The sequence below is a fragment of the Protopterus annectens genome, chromosome 10.part0, assembly GCF_019279795.1.
Source record: "Protopterus annectens isolate FY-2018-M chromosome 10.part0, PAN1.0, whole genome shotgun sequence".
In the NCBI taxonomy this organism is placed as follows: domain Eukaryota; kingdom Metazoa; phylum Chordata; order Ceratodontiformes; family Protopteridae; genus Protopterus; species Protopterus annectens.
The window spans coordinates 1416676554-1416693893 of NC_056744.1; the positions used below are offsets into that span (position 1 = coordinate 1416676554).

The following is a 17340-nucleotide window of genomic DNA, read 5'->3' on the forward strand; positions in this document are numbered from 1 at the left end:
CTGGCATGTGGGATCAAGATTATGCAGGATGCCATGTAACCCAGGGCCTGCAGGACTTTCCTTGCAGTAAGCTGAGTTTGTCTTGTCAATGCCGTGAAGTAGACTGGAAGTTGTTTTTTTTTTCTTCTGTGAGAAAAGCCATCTGAGTTATTGTGTCCAGTTCTGCACCCAAAAATGTTATCCTTTGGGATGGCACTAGTCTTGACTTCTGTATGTTGACTGTGTGTCCAAGGCTTGCAGCAGTTGTATGACATAGGCCAAATCGTTTATTATTTTTGTCTTGTCCGCTTGTATTAGGCAGTCGTCCAGGTATGGGTAGATTTGAATTCCCTGAAGCCTGCAATGTGCAATTACTGATGCCAGGCATTTCGTGAATACTCTGGGCGCAGTAGATAAACCAAAGGGCAATGCTGAGAATTGATAATGCTCTGATCCTGCAAGAAATCTGAGGTGCCTTCTGCAATCTGGTCGTATAAGGATGTGCAGGTATGCCTCCTTGAGATCTAGAGTCACCAGCCAAGACTCCTTGCCCAACATGGGAAGAAGTTGCTGTAGGGTCAGCATCTTGAATTTTGGTACAATGAGATATGTGTTCAGTGCGGACAAGTCGAGAATAGGCCTCCATTGAGGTTCCTTTCTTGGTACAAGGAATAATCTGGAGTAAAATCCTTGGCCTTGTTCCATAGATGGTACCTTTTCTATTGCTCTCATCCGTAGTAAGTTGATGATTTGTTTTAGAGCCTCTGACTTCTGGCTTGGCGGAAGGTTTGGCATTCCTCTCTCTTTTGGTAAAGTGTGGAAGTGAAACCTGTAGCCTTTGTCTATTGTTTGCAAAGTCCATTTGTCTCCTGTAATGCAATGCCAGTTTTTTTGAAAATAAAGCTAACTTTCCGCCCAAGGGTGCTTCCAATTGTTCCCTGGTAGGCGGAATCAGAGCCAAGTCATTGTGTCTGTCCAGTGGAAGTGGTTGCAGTCGCAGCTGTAGAGGCACTCCTCTGGTTGTCAGGTTGCCACTGACGGCCCCTGTAGGCACCCCTTGATTGACCTCTACCTCTTGGGCGTCTATTTCTGCCTCTTTGTGCTCTGGAGGTGTCTAGAAAGGACCAATTCTTTGAAGGCCAATTTCTGCTGAACCTCGGAGGTTGGACCTGCAGAAAATCCTTGACTGTTCACAGATTTTGCTTTTTCTTCCACTTTCTTTAGAACCTCCTGTGCAGGGGAGCCAAATAAACTTTGTTTCTCCATAGGGGCATCAAGGAGTTTAGACTTAACATGGTCTGGCAAGGATTGCTCTTTTAGCCAGGCATGCCTTCGAATCACTGCTCCAGTCATAGCTGATCTAAATGAAGCCTCCAGTGCATCAGCCACATTTTAAAAAATTATTACTGACCTGCTGAGAATTGTGTACCAACTCCTGAAGGGACTTACGGTCTAAAGGTTCAGGAGAGGAAAGCTTTTTATTCAGCTGATCTAACAAAAATTCCTGGTACTGTATCATGTGAAATTGACAGTTTAAAGCCCTGGCAGAAAGAGTAGCAGATGTATAAACCTTTTTACCCCATCTCTCTAATGCTCTTGATTCTCTTTCAGAGGGTAGGGGGTTTTTGGCAGAGGCAGCTGCAACACCCTTAGGGCCCTGAGAAATGGTTTCTGGGTCTGCAGCGTGGGCCTTGTACAAGTGGAAGTGAGAATCCAGGACCCTGTAATATCTGTCAGGTTTGGCAGGGGCCGGGGGAAGAGAATCAGGGGCTGAACTGGCATCACTGTATGCATCATCAACAACTGATAGTACAGGTGGTATGGCTAAAGGCCTATGCTGTGGTAAGTGTAAAAAAAGTCCTTAGCCTTTTCCTAGAATCAGAAAAATCCTGACCCTGCCATTTGAAATGTTCTCTCATTGAATGTACAGTTTCCCCAAATGAAAATTCTTCTGGGGGGGAGGCAGAAGGAATGGAGTCTTCTGCATCCGAATCCTCATAAGGTGAGTATGGTCCTTCCTGATGGTCTGATAAATCTGATCCATCCGAGGAATAGTCAGAGGAGAGAGGTTCATGGGGTTCAGTCCTAGGCCTTTTTTCAGGAGGGGGTTGTGAGGCCCTGTCTGGGTGAGGTTGGGATCCCCTGATCAAAGAAATAAGGTCCTCAGCAAGGCTGAGAATCTGAGAACTGGAGGAAGGTCTGTGAGGGGGAGCTTTTGTAGGTAAGGCCTTGGAAAGTTTAGCTGCTTTAGCCCTGGAGAAGGCCTTAATAGACATAGAAGCAGGGGGTCTAGCTGCCCCACGTGCAGGAGTAGAAATGTCCAACGGAATGGTGTCTGACAATTCTTGTGTGCCTGCTTCTTCGGTAGGAATTTCTGTAGCCGACTCAGCCGGGGCCTCTGTGGCCTCGGTTGTCGGAGGCATGCTAGTGGCCGAAGGAAGAACCGAGGACTCTGTTTCAGCCGAAACCGAGACACTCGCGGTAGGCCTAACCGTGGTTTCAGCCGAAACCACGGGCCGCGAGTGTCGGTCCTTTTCCTTGCGTTTTTTACCTAAATGTGTAGTCGGAGTCGCAGACGGCATTTTATATGCAAAGGCGGGACCAAAAAACTCTTCTACAAACTCCGACCAACGTCTAAGTGTCCGTCGGTTGAAGGAAGCACAGGCTAAACAAGCTGATACGTCGTGGTCTGGGCCTAAGCAAGGGAGGCAGTAAGAGTGGAAATCCTTATGAGGTATTTGTTTCCCACAAGTTAAACAATTATTTACTTTGTCTGACATCGGCTGAGGCAAGAAAGAGTCCCCAATGGGGTACTTAGCTTTTTTAGACGTCTTCGGTAGCTGAAATCTCTGGATCTGACCGACCGGCACTTGCGAATAGCTTCTGCTTCGGGCACCGCGGGGCAAGAAAGACGGAGGAAAATGGCGTCGGCTGATGCCTTTATACCCCAGGAGCTATGACGTCGGGTGAAGTGCGACATCGGCCGAGGCCGGACCCGGACTTTGGAATCCGGCCGACTGAGGGCTGCCTGAGGCAGGACAACCCATATGTTATGACTGCAGATGCATCCTTGAAGGACATCAGACAACTGGTGCCAGAGCCATGGCCTCAAGCTAAACGCCAAAAAGTGTATAGTCATCCCCTTTGGCAAAAACAAAGTGCCCACAAATAACCACATAGGTGGTAATCTATTAAGTACAGAAGTAATTAGGGACCTGGGGACCCAAGTTGATAGCAATCTCTCATTTGACAACCACGTGGCCAAAGTGGTTAGAAAAACATTTTATATAGCCCACCTAATCATGAAGGTATTCACATCTAGATCAGGGGAGGTCATCGTGCCTCTTTACTCATCCCTCATCAGGCCCATAATTGAGTACAATGCCCCTTTTGGGATGTACCTTACCAGATACCTGCAGCAACTGGAAAGACCCCAAAAGTACCTCACCAAGAGGATCAAAGGGCTCAAACAGATGCCATATGCTGCCCGGTTAAAGAAACTCCAGCTCTACTCAGTGGCATACCACCTGCTCAAAGGCAATCTGTGCCGGACGCATAAAGCCATGTCCAACCCGGAATTAATGGACATGCTGCACCTCAGAAAATCCAAATCCCATCGAGCTACGCGCTCGAGAGACTTGAACCTCAGCATTGAAATAAATAGGACATGCTGGAGGGACAGATTCATAACCCAGAGGCTCCCCTCACTCTGGAATAAAATCCCAGTCCAGGTTAGGCAGAGTCCCTCACTGACTCTCTTCAAGAGGAATCTTGATGAGTGGATGGGGGTTCGTAGGTTTACCCCGGGTATCACTTCTGTGTCACTGTTAGACAGGCACGGTATACTAACCTCAAAAAAGAGCATAGCAAAATTAATTTAAAATGGGTGGCAAAAGCCAAATACACTCTGGCTAGGCTTATAAATGCCCTAGGGCAGATAGCCTAGTATGAACCTATGAAATGCCCCTCAACTGTCCAGATCTTTGCAGAATGTCCATATTTTTGCCTCATATATTTGGACTGTTCCTCAAAATCTGGGGTCTTCTGACAAATCACTGAGGATTGAAATCACTAAATAAGGACATACATTTGAATTTCAGACTTTATGTCCTTCAGAAAATGCAGGCCAACACAAATCCCTTCAGAAAATGCAGGCTTTCACAAATCCTGTTATTGTATCAACCTACTAGGTTTATAAGTTAGGGACACATTACTGGCACAGTCCGCAGGGAAGTAGCGGGCACAAACAAATCTATTTTTATTCTGCCACTGTTGTTTGGTACTCAGGTGTGGCAGATGTCACTGTCACGAGCAAGACCCAACTTTAACAAATTAAGAATGGGTTGCTTAACATTTAAGATCAGGTCTCTCACTTTAGTAGCACTTAACAGATTTGTTGTTTTTTTTTTCAGAAATCTGAGTGTAGTCACCATGCTACATGCACAACATTATTATTATTTTCTCATCAAAAATAAAAACATATTTGCTGTTTGTTTCGGTCACACCTGGGTTGCCACATTTCAAATGTCCAAAGCTGTAATTTTTTTATGGAAATGTGACACTTTGTAGGTCAGTCTATACACACAACCAGTGGAAAGGACTGGACTTTTGCCAAAATAAAAGTTCATTTTAGTAGGATTTGAGTAATTTGTATTATTTCATACATTTGGGTGCTTCAGACAGAAAATAATGACTTTGTACAGATATTAATGAAACCATAGCAAATATTTTTTTCTCTCCTCACAGCTGACCATCAGCTCCGGTTCTTTCCTTGTTCTCTGGGTCTATGGGAGCTGTCTTTGCCTTCTCTGGACTCAGTCTTACCCACTGCTGGGACTACAAGGTCACTGATATAGCATTCAAACTGATTTTTTTTTTTTGGCCTATAGAAGTATATTTTGAGAGGCTATAAATAACTCTATTATGACAAAAGTATCTGCATAACTGCAATTCATAGTTACTAAATCTTGCCCCTGTTGTAGCAGTACCAGATGTCCTTCTATTCCTATGTTGCAGCATTTTAGATGTGGGATTTCCTGCCCTCAGGCAACTCTTTATATCGTCTCCTATACAAAAGCTTCAGCTTTTGTGTTGCAGTGTGCATGGGACATCACACATAGGGCCATAAACCAGGGACCTTAAATGTGACGTCTGCACGCCCAATCCTCAGAACTTTTCAGCCGCAGACGACATTCGTATTGTACGATCACCTCTTCACAGATGTCGCATCTTAAAGATAAGTAGCCCATTGGGTTTCCAATTTTCTTATTTTTTTGCCGATTGTTATTGCTAATGTTTGGTTGCTGTAGCCTTTAGCTGATGTTAAGAAAAAAGGGAAAGTGCCAATGCTGGCCCCAGATACTCCATAAAGATGCCCATGGCAGGTGTGCTTTTTTTCCTGGGCAGGGAACACGATCACTCCTCCTGCGCTATTTGTCAATTGTTTGTGCCTAAGACCTTGTGCAGCTGTTTGGCCGGATTAAACCTCTACCTGGAGAATCAGCACCTTAAGTGGTTAGTCCTTAGACTGGATCCTGCTTTAGAGGCTGCACCCGAACCTCCGTGCAATAAGGCCAAGTTTCCTAAGCCTTCCTCCCCTGTCGCTCCACTTCCCGATGCACTGCCAACTGCCGATCTAGGGGTTGAGCTGCGCTCGGTGGATCCGTTGACTGCAGCAATGTCACTCGAGGAAGCCGTTTTGCAGCTGATGACCAGCACGTCCTCTGAGCTTATCCAGACATCTACAGCCGTCGATGTTGAGGGGAACCAGTTTCGGTGGTACCTCCAATCGGGATCCAGACTTCGGATGTGTTACTGTCCAAACCTAACACCAGGCCGCTCTCTACTTCCTCCCTGGCCAAAAAGAAGCAGAAAACTAAACACAGCTCCTCCTCTTCAGAAGCCACACCAGACTGACAGGCCTTCACCTCCTCTCTCATGCAGGCCTTTATAGCCATCAGGCCTTCAGCCTCAGCCATCTCCACCCTGCATCTTCTGAGCCCTAGGCCTGCTTCTGCTTCTTTCCTCCCACTCATGACCCCTCAAGTCAGGGAAGAACATCATGATTCTTCCTTCTCATCCTCAGAAGAGTTCATTTTCTTATGTTTCCCAGGAGGAGTGATTGTGTTTCCGGCCTAGGCAAAAAAAACACACCTGTCATGGGCATCTTTATGGGGTATCTGGCGCCCACATTGGCACTTTCCCTTTTTTCCTGACATCACCTAAAGGCTACAACAACCAAGCATTAGCAATAACAATCGGCAAAAAATAAGAAAGTTAGAAACCCAATGGGTTACTTATCTTTAAGGTGCGACGTCTGTGAGGAGGCAATCGTATGATGCAAATGTTGTATGTGGCTGAAAAGTTCTGAGGATTGTGCGTGCAGACATCACATTTAAGGCCCCTGGTTTATGGCCCTACATGTGACGTCCCACGCACACTGCAACAGCCAAGCTGAAGCTTTTGTATAGGAGCTGTACGAGTTGCCTGAGGGCAGGAAATCCCACATCTAGAATACTGCAACATGGAAGAGAAGGACATCTATGGTTATGGTAAGATTTTACACAACTATTTTTTTACTATGCAGGGAAAAATAATGTTACACATGACATCGTAATGTTGAACTCTTCCACATAACACAAATACTTCCTGTAATCAGTCTCTAGCAGAGCAAATGGTAACACCATTTCAAAGGTGACTGATTTAAAGATGCTTATTTAATTTACTGATAAATATTTATTGATATTTAGTCTTAAGACTCAATGCAATCTCAGGGAAAAGACTGCCTTTACAGAGTCTTGCAATGGCCTAAAAACAAACCCAAAATGCCCAAAGTTGTACAAGAAAACAGCAGCTTTCTGGTCTGACTAGTCTCACATGCAGAGCCAAGGAAGGAATTACCATGGATATGATTAGTAAAGGCAAAGGAATCCTTCAGATACTGGATCTAATTTAGTTTGGCTTTGTCAAATGCAGATCATGCCTACTTAACTTGGTGGACTTCTTTGAAGGGGTCAATAAGGGAATTGATAGGGGGTAAAACAATGCATACATGTCTACCTTGACCCGGCTAAGGTATTTGATGCAATACCCCACTTAGACACTGTAAACAAACTCTTGGAATTAGGCATTAACCCCTATTTTAGAGGAGAACACCTTTACAAAGAGGCAGGTCACTTGTATATTCCCTCAGAGCTCTTTGCTGGGCCGACTCCTTTTGCCTCTTGCTGATCAAGTTTGCAGATGACTGCAGTCTAGCAGCAATCATAAAATCCCCCCAAGACACTAACATCCTGCAGAAAGGATTAACACAGGCAAATTACTGGGGCCAAAGTAATGTCTTAAAACTTAAGAAATGCATAGTAGTACTCTTTTAGGAAGTCAGCCAACCTAGGAAACTATCTCATTGATAACACACCCTTAAGAGTAGACACAGCAGTCAGGGAGTTGGAAAAGTATGTGATAGTAACCTGGCTTTCAACCAATATAATACTAAGGTAGTAAGGAACTCAGAATCTATGTTGCTCAACTTACAAACAAGGGCATGGCTTCTAGGTCCAAGGATGTCATAACTCCTCTGCACTCGGCTTTCATCAGACTCACAACTGAGGGTAACTCCCCCTTCAGTATGTTCCAGACCAGGCACATGCAGCATTTATAACATCCGTAGAGTTTCCTCATAAAAAGAAATCAGGGCGTAAACAACACGTTACTTGCCCATCATCTCAAAGCTGTATTTCTATACTCTGCCTCCTACAGACTGTTGAGAGGTAATCAGCGCCTGGCATACAAGGCTTCCTAAGATCCCACTGTGATGGAACTTTTGCACATCATCAAAACCAATAGTATCAGAACTACTTGAGTTAGGGACTTGAACCTTATTTGCAACATGAACAGGACATGTTGGAGGGACAGGTACGTTTCTCAGAATTTCCCTCTGTTGGAATAGGCTTTCCATCCATGTGAAGCACAGTTCTTCCCCAGCGTTATTCAAGCATAATCTGGACCACTGGTTTGGAACTCAGAAATTCACTCCAGGTTTAGCACCTATGTCTCTAATGGAGAGAATGTCTGTAAATCATACTCTAGCTTAAATATACCCCCTAAAACAATCCCTGAGGTTCAAAAAACATATGGAATACATTTGGCATGCATGATTAGGCATATAAAGGAAGCAGCAGTTGTTAACCTGGTATATACACCTGTGAAAATTTCATTATAGCATAATTTTAGTTTGTACAGAAACACAGAGCAGGCAACTATACTGTCAATGACCTTGAAATTAACAGCAGAAAATATTTATCAGCCAAAGTCAGCAGACATAACTGCATAAATTTCAAAAGCAAGAAATACCCTGAAATCAGTGAAGACTGCAAAACATTGCTTCAGAAAATGTCCTGAGGGCTCTGTGTAGCCAGTGTTTATAGAAGTAATCTCCAACGCAGCCAGGCACTTGTAATTTACTCTGTGCCATGCCCAGATATTTATTACAGCTGAAATAATTCTGACTGGAGACCTCAGCTAGGGTTTAGTAAACATCTAAAAACTGAACAAGGGGTACAAAAAATTATAGATGTAATATAGAATGCTTTACTTGTCTACGCATTGGTGGTGTGGGGGGATGGGGGGGCTGTGCACTAAGATGTGTTACAGCAGAAATGTGAATGTCCTTCATTCTCCTGTCCTGGAGAGAAAATTGTCAAAATGAATATAACACTATAAATCAGTCAGCAGCCTTGGAAAAGTAATGAATATTAAACCTGAGGAAGCCTGAAAATCAGTTCCACTCTGTTCCAAAATACACATCAATGTCCTTACGAATCTTTTAAAATATTAACAGTCACTTCCTCATCATAATACTCCCAAAATCTGCAAAAAGTTAGTGTGCTCTTACTTTACAAACACTGAAGACTACACACACTCCTTTTACCTTGGCTATCAAGCTTTTCAACATGATTCTTTAGCATTCTCCATTGCTGTCGTATACTTTTTGTAAGCTGTTCACGAGCAAATTCACAAGATAATTCCCATATATCTTTACTTTGCTCTCCAGTCTCTTCTTCAATGTCAGAAATAACCTTTAAAAAGATATCACATATGGTCTATTTCCTTAAATAAATATAAAATGCAAACTACAAGATTTCCACAACTTTTTAAACATATATCAAGTGTTGAAATTTAACTGAAAATTTTAAGCTTTTCACTGTCATCCAAAACATCCTGTAACCAGCAGTTTAAACATCCAGAATACCTAATCTGGGTGTTTCCTGACTATGGGCAGCAATTTCATTACTAAACTCATATACCTTAATTTAGAAAGCATGACAATATCAGCAAACTTCCACAAAGAACAGACTGATCAGTTATTGTTAAGTCTAGAGCGTGTGTGTGTGTGTGTGTGTGTGTGTGTGTGTGTGTACAAATACATACAAAGATACACATACATATGACTCAAAGAAATGTACAGTGCTGACAGTCTAATGCTGAGTTCAATTCAAGACGTACAATAAAAAAATGAAAGTAATGTACTTACCATAACGACAGAGCCATGCAGTCTGACTTTTGTCTGGTTTAATAAACAGTTGTTGGAACCGAGAGGATCTGACCACAACACCGACTTTGAAGCTTTTACGGTACCAGGATTCTGACTCCTCCCAGACTCATAATTCCCTTGTACTAAGCAATTAACTCAGACTGAGTTTGCCCCCTTTAAACAGCCAACACTATCAAATGTCAAAAAAAAAATTACATGTTTCATAGATCAATTAACCAAACAGAAAAGGAAATGAGCGTGATCTGGACTGTACATCCAGATTACAATAAGACACAAAGGTGTGGATTGTTGACCAAGTTGCTGCTGCTGCACAAGTATCACCAATCGGCATCCTATTTGCAAAGATCACTGAGGTGGCCACGGCTCCAGCTGAGTGTGCCTTTTGTTTGGTTAGTTATGTCAAATTCTTCTTTTTATAGACTAAGGAAATGCAATTTGACAGCCACTATGATAGTGTCACACTGCCTTACCCATTGTGTGTTTTGAAAAAGTAAACAACTGATCAGATTATTTAAACTGCTTCATTCTATGGAAGAAACCGGAGTTGGCAATGAACATCCAGCATATTATAAAGTATATTCACCTTCGTTTTAAACTTGTGGAAAAAAAAAAATCACTGGTAAATCTACGGATTGATTCAAATTTGCTTCAGATGCCACCCCAGAGAGAAAGGATTGCTTAGTTTTCAGTGAAACTGTCTTTATGGAAGATGAGAGATGGACGTTTACATGCAGTCCCAGCAATTCTGATATCCTTCTAGCTGAAGTGACTATTACCAGAAAAATTGTTATCCATGAGAAAACTTAAAGTCTACAGTAGTTGCAGATTCAAAAGGAGATGGAGTCAAAGCTTGCAGCAGGATATTAATGCCCCAAGAAGGAAATGGATTCCCTGATCGTTGGCTTTAAGAAAAGGTTCCTCTCCGGAAGGCTTTGGAAATTTTCAAGAATACTAAGGAAGAGTCATTGCAACTGATATGGAAATTAGAAATTGCTGCCATTTGCACTTTGACAGTGGAATAGCTACAGCCCCCATCAAAAAGATCAGCAAGAAACATCAAGATGGATAGAATGGGTGCAGAAAAAGTATCTATTCTTTTAGAAGTAGCCCAGATCAAACACCTTTTCCACTTGTTATGCTATACTTTGTTTGCAGATGGCCTTTGAGAAACCAAAATAATTTTAACAACTGGCATCTCTTGCTATTGTTACAACTGGAGAAACCATGCTGTTAGCTTCATGGACTTCTGGTCTGGAGGAGGTTGTCCAAACAGGTGAGAAAGAAGATCTTGATAATGACCTAATATCCATGGGAGATGTTGAAGTAGAGGCCGCCAAGGGCAGGGGAACCATGTCTGTCATGGCCAAAAGGGGGTAATGAGGATCACCTTGGCCTTGCTCCGTCTTGCATTCTATATAAATCTGTTCATTAAGGGGAGAGGTGGAAAGGCATAAAGGAGCCCCGGGGCCAACTGTGGAGCACAGCATCCCTCTGACTGACACTGTGGAGTAATTAGGGCCAAATAACTGCTGCATTTGTTGTTGAGATGAGAGACAAATAGGTCACAGCAAGGTTGCCCCAACTGGATGAAATCATAGTTGCCAATGTTTCAGGGACCACTTGTGAGATATCAGTATGGTCCTGCTTAATTTGGCCACTAGCACACTGGCTGACCTCAGGATATGTGTTGCTATGAGAAAGCATGGTGAAGACATCACCCACTGCCAAACTCCGATAGCCTGACATAATGGATAAGAGCGGTTTCCTCTTTGTTGTTGATGTACCATGCTACTGCTATATTGTCCATGTGCATGGAAATCATACCCTTGGAGAGAGCATCCTGAAAGGCCTGCAATGCTAGGAGAACCAACCTTATCCCCAAGATATTGATGTGAAGGATGACCTCTGTTTGTGACCAATTATTTTGGACCATCCTCCCTTTGTAATGCCTCCCCCACCCTAACAGAAATGTCTTTGGTTATCATTGCTGCTGTTGGTGTCTTTGGGTGGAAAGAGCACCTTTCGATAACCAGTGGAGATGTTATCCATCATGCCATGTGTAATCCATATCTTTGGATGTAAAAGATGAACATATTCTGGGACCATTTACCCCCAGGATCCACTGAAGCACTCTCACGTGGTAAAGAGCCAGAGGAAAGTACAGCTGTGTACAATTACCATAAATGTAGATGTTCAACCATATTCTCTGTTGCAGTAATAACTGATGGGATTTCCTGCTGTGGAAGCCCTTGTTGTCCTCTTAGACTTGGGGGGGGGGGTAGAGAGGAAGGGGTGGGACTTTAGGGGAGGGGGAAAGGAGTCTCATGGAAGAGTCATGATTGCTCCCTGCTGGATCCCTGTTGACGGGATCCCACAGATCTATTGGAAACTGCCTAGGTCGCTGATGCTGCTTTTGACTCCGTTCTCTTTGAGGTCTCCTATGTCTAGGCTTAGACTTGGAAGCTGTAAAGGACCTGTACTTGGTAGGGTAATTGTGGCTGAAGTGAGGAGATTGAAACTGAATAAAGTCCTTGACTGTTAGCATGGACTTGGCCTTATCCTCCACCTTCTTAAGCACACCTTCAGCCCTGGGCCAGAAAGGAAACCTTTGTCCATAGGAGTATCCAACAGACTGGATTTTACATGTTCAGGAAGGGACTGCTCCTTTAGCCAGGCATGTCTTCGAATGATGTATCCTGTAGCTGCTGCCCTGCTGGGAGCTTCCAGAGAGTCACAGCCACAGTGCAAGAAGTGCTTAGCTACTTGAGACAAAGAACTGCATAAGTCTAGCAGCCCCTTGGGGAGGGTCTTTTCTATCCCCAACAGTTTTTGCTTAATCTCGTCTAAAACGTTTTCCTGATACTTCACTATAGGACACTGGCCATAAAAGTTCTCATGACCAGGGCAGTAGAAGTATAGACTTTCCTTCTGAACTTGTCCAAGGCTCTGCTTTCTTTGTCAGTAGGCAGGGGGATTTTTGGAAGTGCTAGCTTTAGCTCTCTTGGGGCCCCCACTTCAAGTTCTGCTACAAAGACTGTGGGACTCCAAGACTTTGCAGAATCTATCAGGTTTCTTAGGGGCAAGGGGGAGAGGGAATCTGGCTATAAGGAAGAATTCAGCAAGACATCTTTCACTACCTCTAAGACTGGAGGAATGGCAAGAGGTTTATGCACAGGGAGTTTTGGAAATTCCCTAACCCTCTTCTTGGATTATGGATAGTCCTGTGCTTCCCATTTAAAGTGTTCCCTCAGGATATGTATGGTCTCCTCAAAGGAAATGTCCTTTGGGGTGGAAGCAGAGGCAAGGTTCTCATCAGAATCTCAATCCACATGGGAAGCAACAGATAAACCTTCCTCAAAGGTGGCTTCATCATTACCATCTTCAGAATCAAAAGACTCTTGGTAAGGGATATTCCTTTTTCTTTTACCAGAAGATTTAGAGGTAGATCCTGGGAGTGAAAGGTATCTAGATCAGACGACGGTAAGCAAATTCTCAGCCAACCTAACTAGGTCCTGTTGATAAGCCAGAGTTTGGGATTGGCAGACAGAATGCCTTGGCTAGGGTAAGATGAATGCAGACTTTTTATGCAAGGCTTTAGGCTTGGGCCTAATGGAGAAGTCTGCACTAGGGATGGACACAGACGGAGCCAAATCCCAGTGAAGGCGACCCAAGGTGATTTCCTAACAATGACAGATGCCAGACACCCCTTCAGCAGTTTAAGAGTGGTCATCGGAAGCCAGAACCTGCAAATTGCTCTGGACCCAACTGACGAACTAAGTCCTTTAGCTTGTGCAGAAGTAGAGAGATCCAGCGTCACATTGGACTCCGAACAGATCTTAACAGAGGCCTGTGCCACAACCTCAGTCTTCAGAGTGGACTGTGAAAGCATCTCACCTTCTTCGACAATAACAAGCCTAGATGAACTGGTGGATGGTCAACGAACTTCCCCAATACAATAAGTTTTGGATGCCTTTCCTTCTTATACCTAGGGAGATCAACCTCGTCTTGATTGGTGGATGACATTGTACATGAAGGCCCTAGCAACTGGTATAAAGTGCTTAGCTAAAATCTCAGCCCTACACTTCATCATTCTACCATTAAAGTGAGCACAGAACCAGCAAGTACATAGTGTTCTGGGCCTAAACAAGTTACACAAAACAAGTGAAAGTCCCAGCGTGGTATCTGCTTGCCACAGTGCAGATAGTTATTAACTTTCTCTGATATTAATCAAGAAACATATGAAAAGCTCCCCAAAGGGGTACCTTGCTTTAGGCATCTTCTTTCTCTGGTGCACACTGACCGAAGCACTGACTAGAACTTTGCTTTGCACTCTGATACCAAGAAAGAACTGAGGTTATTGTGCCATCTGGCTCCCTTTATACCCAGACATCGGTCAAGGCATCCCCTGGTTTCAAAAGGAAAAGAAAATTCTTTGGTAGTCAGGCTGGCCAAATGCTTCCATGACAGGAAATCGGTTAGGACTGCAATTGTGAAACACAAAGGACATTCACCAGAAGTGAAGAAGCCATAAGCCCCACAAGATGTAGGCTTAGCCTTGATGAGGGGGAAAAACGCCACAAAATAAGGCTCCCGATGGTCAATAAAGGCAAGGAAATAACTGTATTAGCGTACCACTGTTTAATGAACCCTTTCATCCTGAAAGACTTCTTCAGAATAAATTAAAAACACCCCTCCCCACCTTTTATACATCAAAAAGCAATTAACACAATAAATTAAGAAGTTGTTCAGGGTTTAAAAACGCGTTCCAAAAATGACAATTCTAATGTTTTTGTGCAAAACTTTTAGTTATGTACTCACCATAACTTTAGATGTTTGGGATCCATCTCGCCTACATTCTCTGTACTGATGGGCTCGGAGCCGATCCCTCGGCTCCGACTCGGCACGCTTATACTATAGAGCGAGGCCTCTTATTGGCTGAGCTCTCTTTATTCCAGGATGCACCACCACTAATCCCCCAGATCTTGTTTGTCCGCACTCATGCACAACTTGATTATATAACATTGTTAGATGTTTCAAGATGAAACAGGATTTGGACCTTCTGATATCCTCGGATCTCCAAGGAAGGGGGAAGGAGGGTGGGTTATTAGGAATGTAGGCGAGATGGATCCCAAACATCTAAAGTTATGGTGAGTACATAAAGATGTTATGTGATCCTATCTCGCCTACATTCTGTACTGATGGGACAGCGTCCCTAGCACCTAAATCCCAGGTGGCTCATTGGAAAACACTCCTGAGCACTGTGGAACCAAATGAAGCTCGTCCTCTAGATGCCACATCTAATTTGTAGTGTGAAATAAAGGTGTGCGGGGAAGACCATGTAGCAGCAGCACAAATGTCACTAATAGCAAGCTTAGAATGAAATGCTATCGAAGTAGCCATAGCCCTTGTAGAATGAGCTTTGACAGAGGCGGTAAGCTCTTTGTTAGAATAAAAATAAGCTTGAGTAATACAGTCCCTGATCCATTTGGCAATAGTGACCTTTGTGACAGCTTTGCCCAATTTATTGTCTGCAAAGGATACAAACAACTGATCTGTTTTCCTTGTTTGTTTGGTCCTGTATAAATAAAAACGTAACTGTCTGTGGACATCTAGTGTGTGGAATATGAACTCCGCTTTGTTAGAGTATTTTGGGAAAAAAACTGGAAGCTCTAACGATTGTTGTAAGCAGAAACTAGAACAAACCTTAGGGACAAAGGAAGGATTTGGCCTGAGGGATACTCTGTCTTTGTGAAAAACCAAGTACGGGGGTTTTACTGACAAAGCCTGAAGCTCTGAAACTCTTCTGGCAGAAGTAATCGCCACCAGAAAGGCTGTCTTCCATGATAGAAACTTTAGATCACATGTAGCTGCCGGTTCAAAGGGGAAAGAAGTCAAGGCGCGTAACACAATATCGAGATCCCATGGAGGTGCAGGATGAGAAATCGGAGGTCTTAATAGGGCAGCACCTTTCAAGAAGGTCTTACACAATCTGTTGCTCATTAAAGGTGGGTCTATGGATTCGTGAAAATTAGAAATTGCTGCCAATTGTACCTTGATGGTAGAAACTGAAGAGCCTTGATTGAAAACAAAAGTCAAAAATTTTAGTACTTCTGCCACGGGAATAGAAATGGGGTCCAGGCCCCGGAGTTGAGCCCAAATAGCAAATCTTTTCCATTTGCTGGAATACAGTTTCTTTGTAGCAGACTTATGGGCCGAAGATAATATGTGCACAACATCTGGATCCAATGTATGACTCCTGACTATCATCGGAAGAGGAGGAGCCAAGCCGTCAATTTTAAGGTGTGTAGGGACTGGTGGAATAGTCCTGTCTGATGAACCAGTAGGTCTGGGATCTGATCCAGGAACCAAGGACCTTCCAGAGCATGTTTCCGAAGATAGGGGAACCACACTTGACGAGGCCAGTAAGGAGCAATTAAGATCATTTTGCTCCCCAAGAGAGATGCCTTTTGAATCACCCTGGGAAGGAGAGGAACTGGAGGGAAGGCATAAAGTAAGCCGGTGGGCCAAGGACGGACTACTGCGTCCATGGGGCTCTTCCCCGGAGCCGGGGTTAGGGAGAAGAATTCTTTGCACTTTGCATTCAGAGGAGTCGCGAACAGGTCGCAACACGGAACTCCCCATTTGCTGAAAATCTGACTTGCGACTGTCATATTCAGTGACCATTCGTGAGGAGAGGATGGTTCTGCTCAATCTGTCGGCTATCACATTGGACTTGCCCGGTATGTGAGTAGCCACTAGGAAGCGTTTGGTCGAGACTGCCCATTCCCAAACTCTCATGGCTTCTCTGCAAAGAGGATAGGATCTGGTCGCTCCCTGTTTGTTCAGGTACCAGACAATTGACATGTTGTCTGAGTGAACAGCAATTACGCCCTGAGGGAGATAATCGTGGAGGGCTTGAAGGGGCAGAAGTACTGCCCTCATTTCTAAGATGTTGATATGAAGTAAAGTCTCTTCCGGGTGCCATTTGCCTTGGACTGACCTGCCCAGGGAATACCCCCCCCACCCCGTCTGGGAGGCGTCCGTGGTCAAAGTGGCCGCCGGAGGAGGTAGAACAAAGGGTCGTCCCTGATCCAAGTTGGAGGTCACTAGCCACCAGCGAAGGTCCCGTTTGCAAGATTCCGTGATCCATACGAGGTGACTGAGGGGGAGTTTCTGAAAGGACCACTGAGCTGAAAGAAGCCACTGGAGAATTCTCATGTGCAACCTTGCCAAGGGGACTAGAAGAACCGTGGCGGACATGGATCCCAATAGCTGCAGGACCATCCTGGCTGGAGCTTTGGGCCTGGAAAGTAAGGCTCGAACTTGAGTCTGTATAGTTTGTATTCTGTCTGTTGGTAGATAGACCCGCATTTGGTTTGAGTCTATCTCTACCCCTATGAACCTTATGCGTTGAGATGGCAGCAACACAGACTTTGGCCAATTGAAGGTGATTCCAAGGGAACTGCCCAGTGATATAGCGGCTTGGAGGCTCTGCAGTAGTAGATGTCTGGAGGTGGCAGTTAGGAGCCAGTCTAGGTATGGAAACACCTGGAATCCTAGACTTCTCAGGTGAGCAGTCACGACTGCCAAACACTTGGTGAACACCCTGGGGGCTGTGGTGAGACCAAAGGGCAGCGCACGGAATTGAAAATGACTGCCTCCTAGGCTGAAGCGCAGATGTCTCCTGGACGCTTGATGTACCATGATATGATAATAAGCGTCCTTGAGATCTATGGAGCACATCCAAACACCCTTCTCCAGCAGTGGGAGAATGGTTTGTAGTGTGACCATTCGGAACTTGGACTTTC

At 44.2% G+C, this 17340-nt stretch overlaps 1 protein-coding gene across 1 annotated transcript in view; it reads right to left on the reverse strand.

The window, feature by feature from the left end:
• Positions 1-17340, reverse strand: part of LOC122814292 (SSX family member 2 interacting protein) — a 1175977-nt gene that overhangs the window by 778460 nt on the left and 380177 nt on the right. Inside the window, exon 6 of the mRNA XM_044086880.1 lies at positions 8909-9056. Within this exon, the coding sequence (XP_043942815.1) occupies positions 8909-9056 (148 nt within the window). The remainder of the gene's footprint in view (positions 1-8908; positions 9057-17340) is intronic.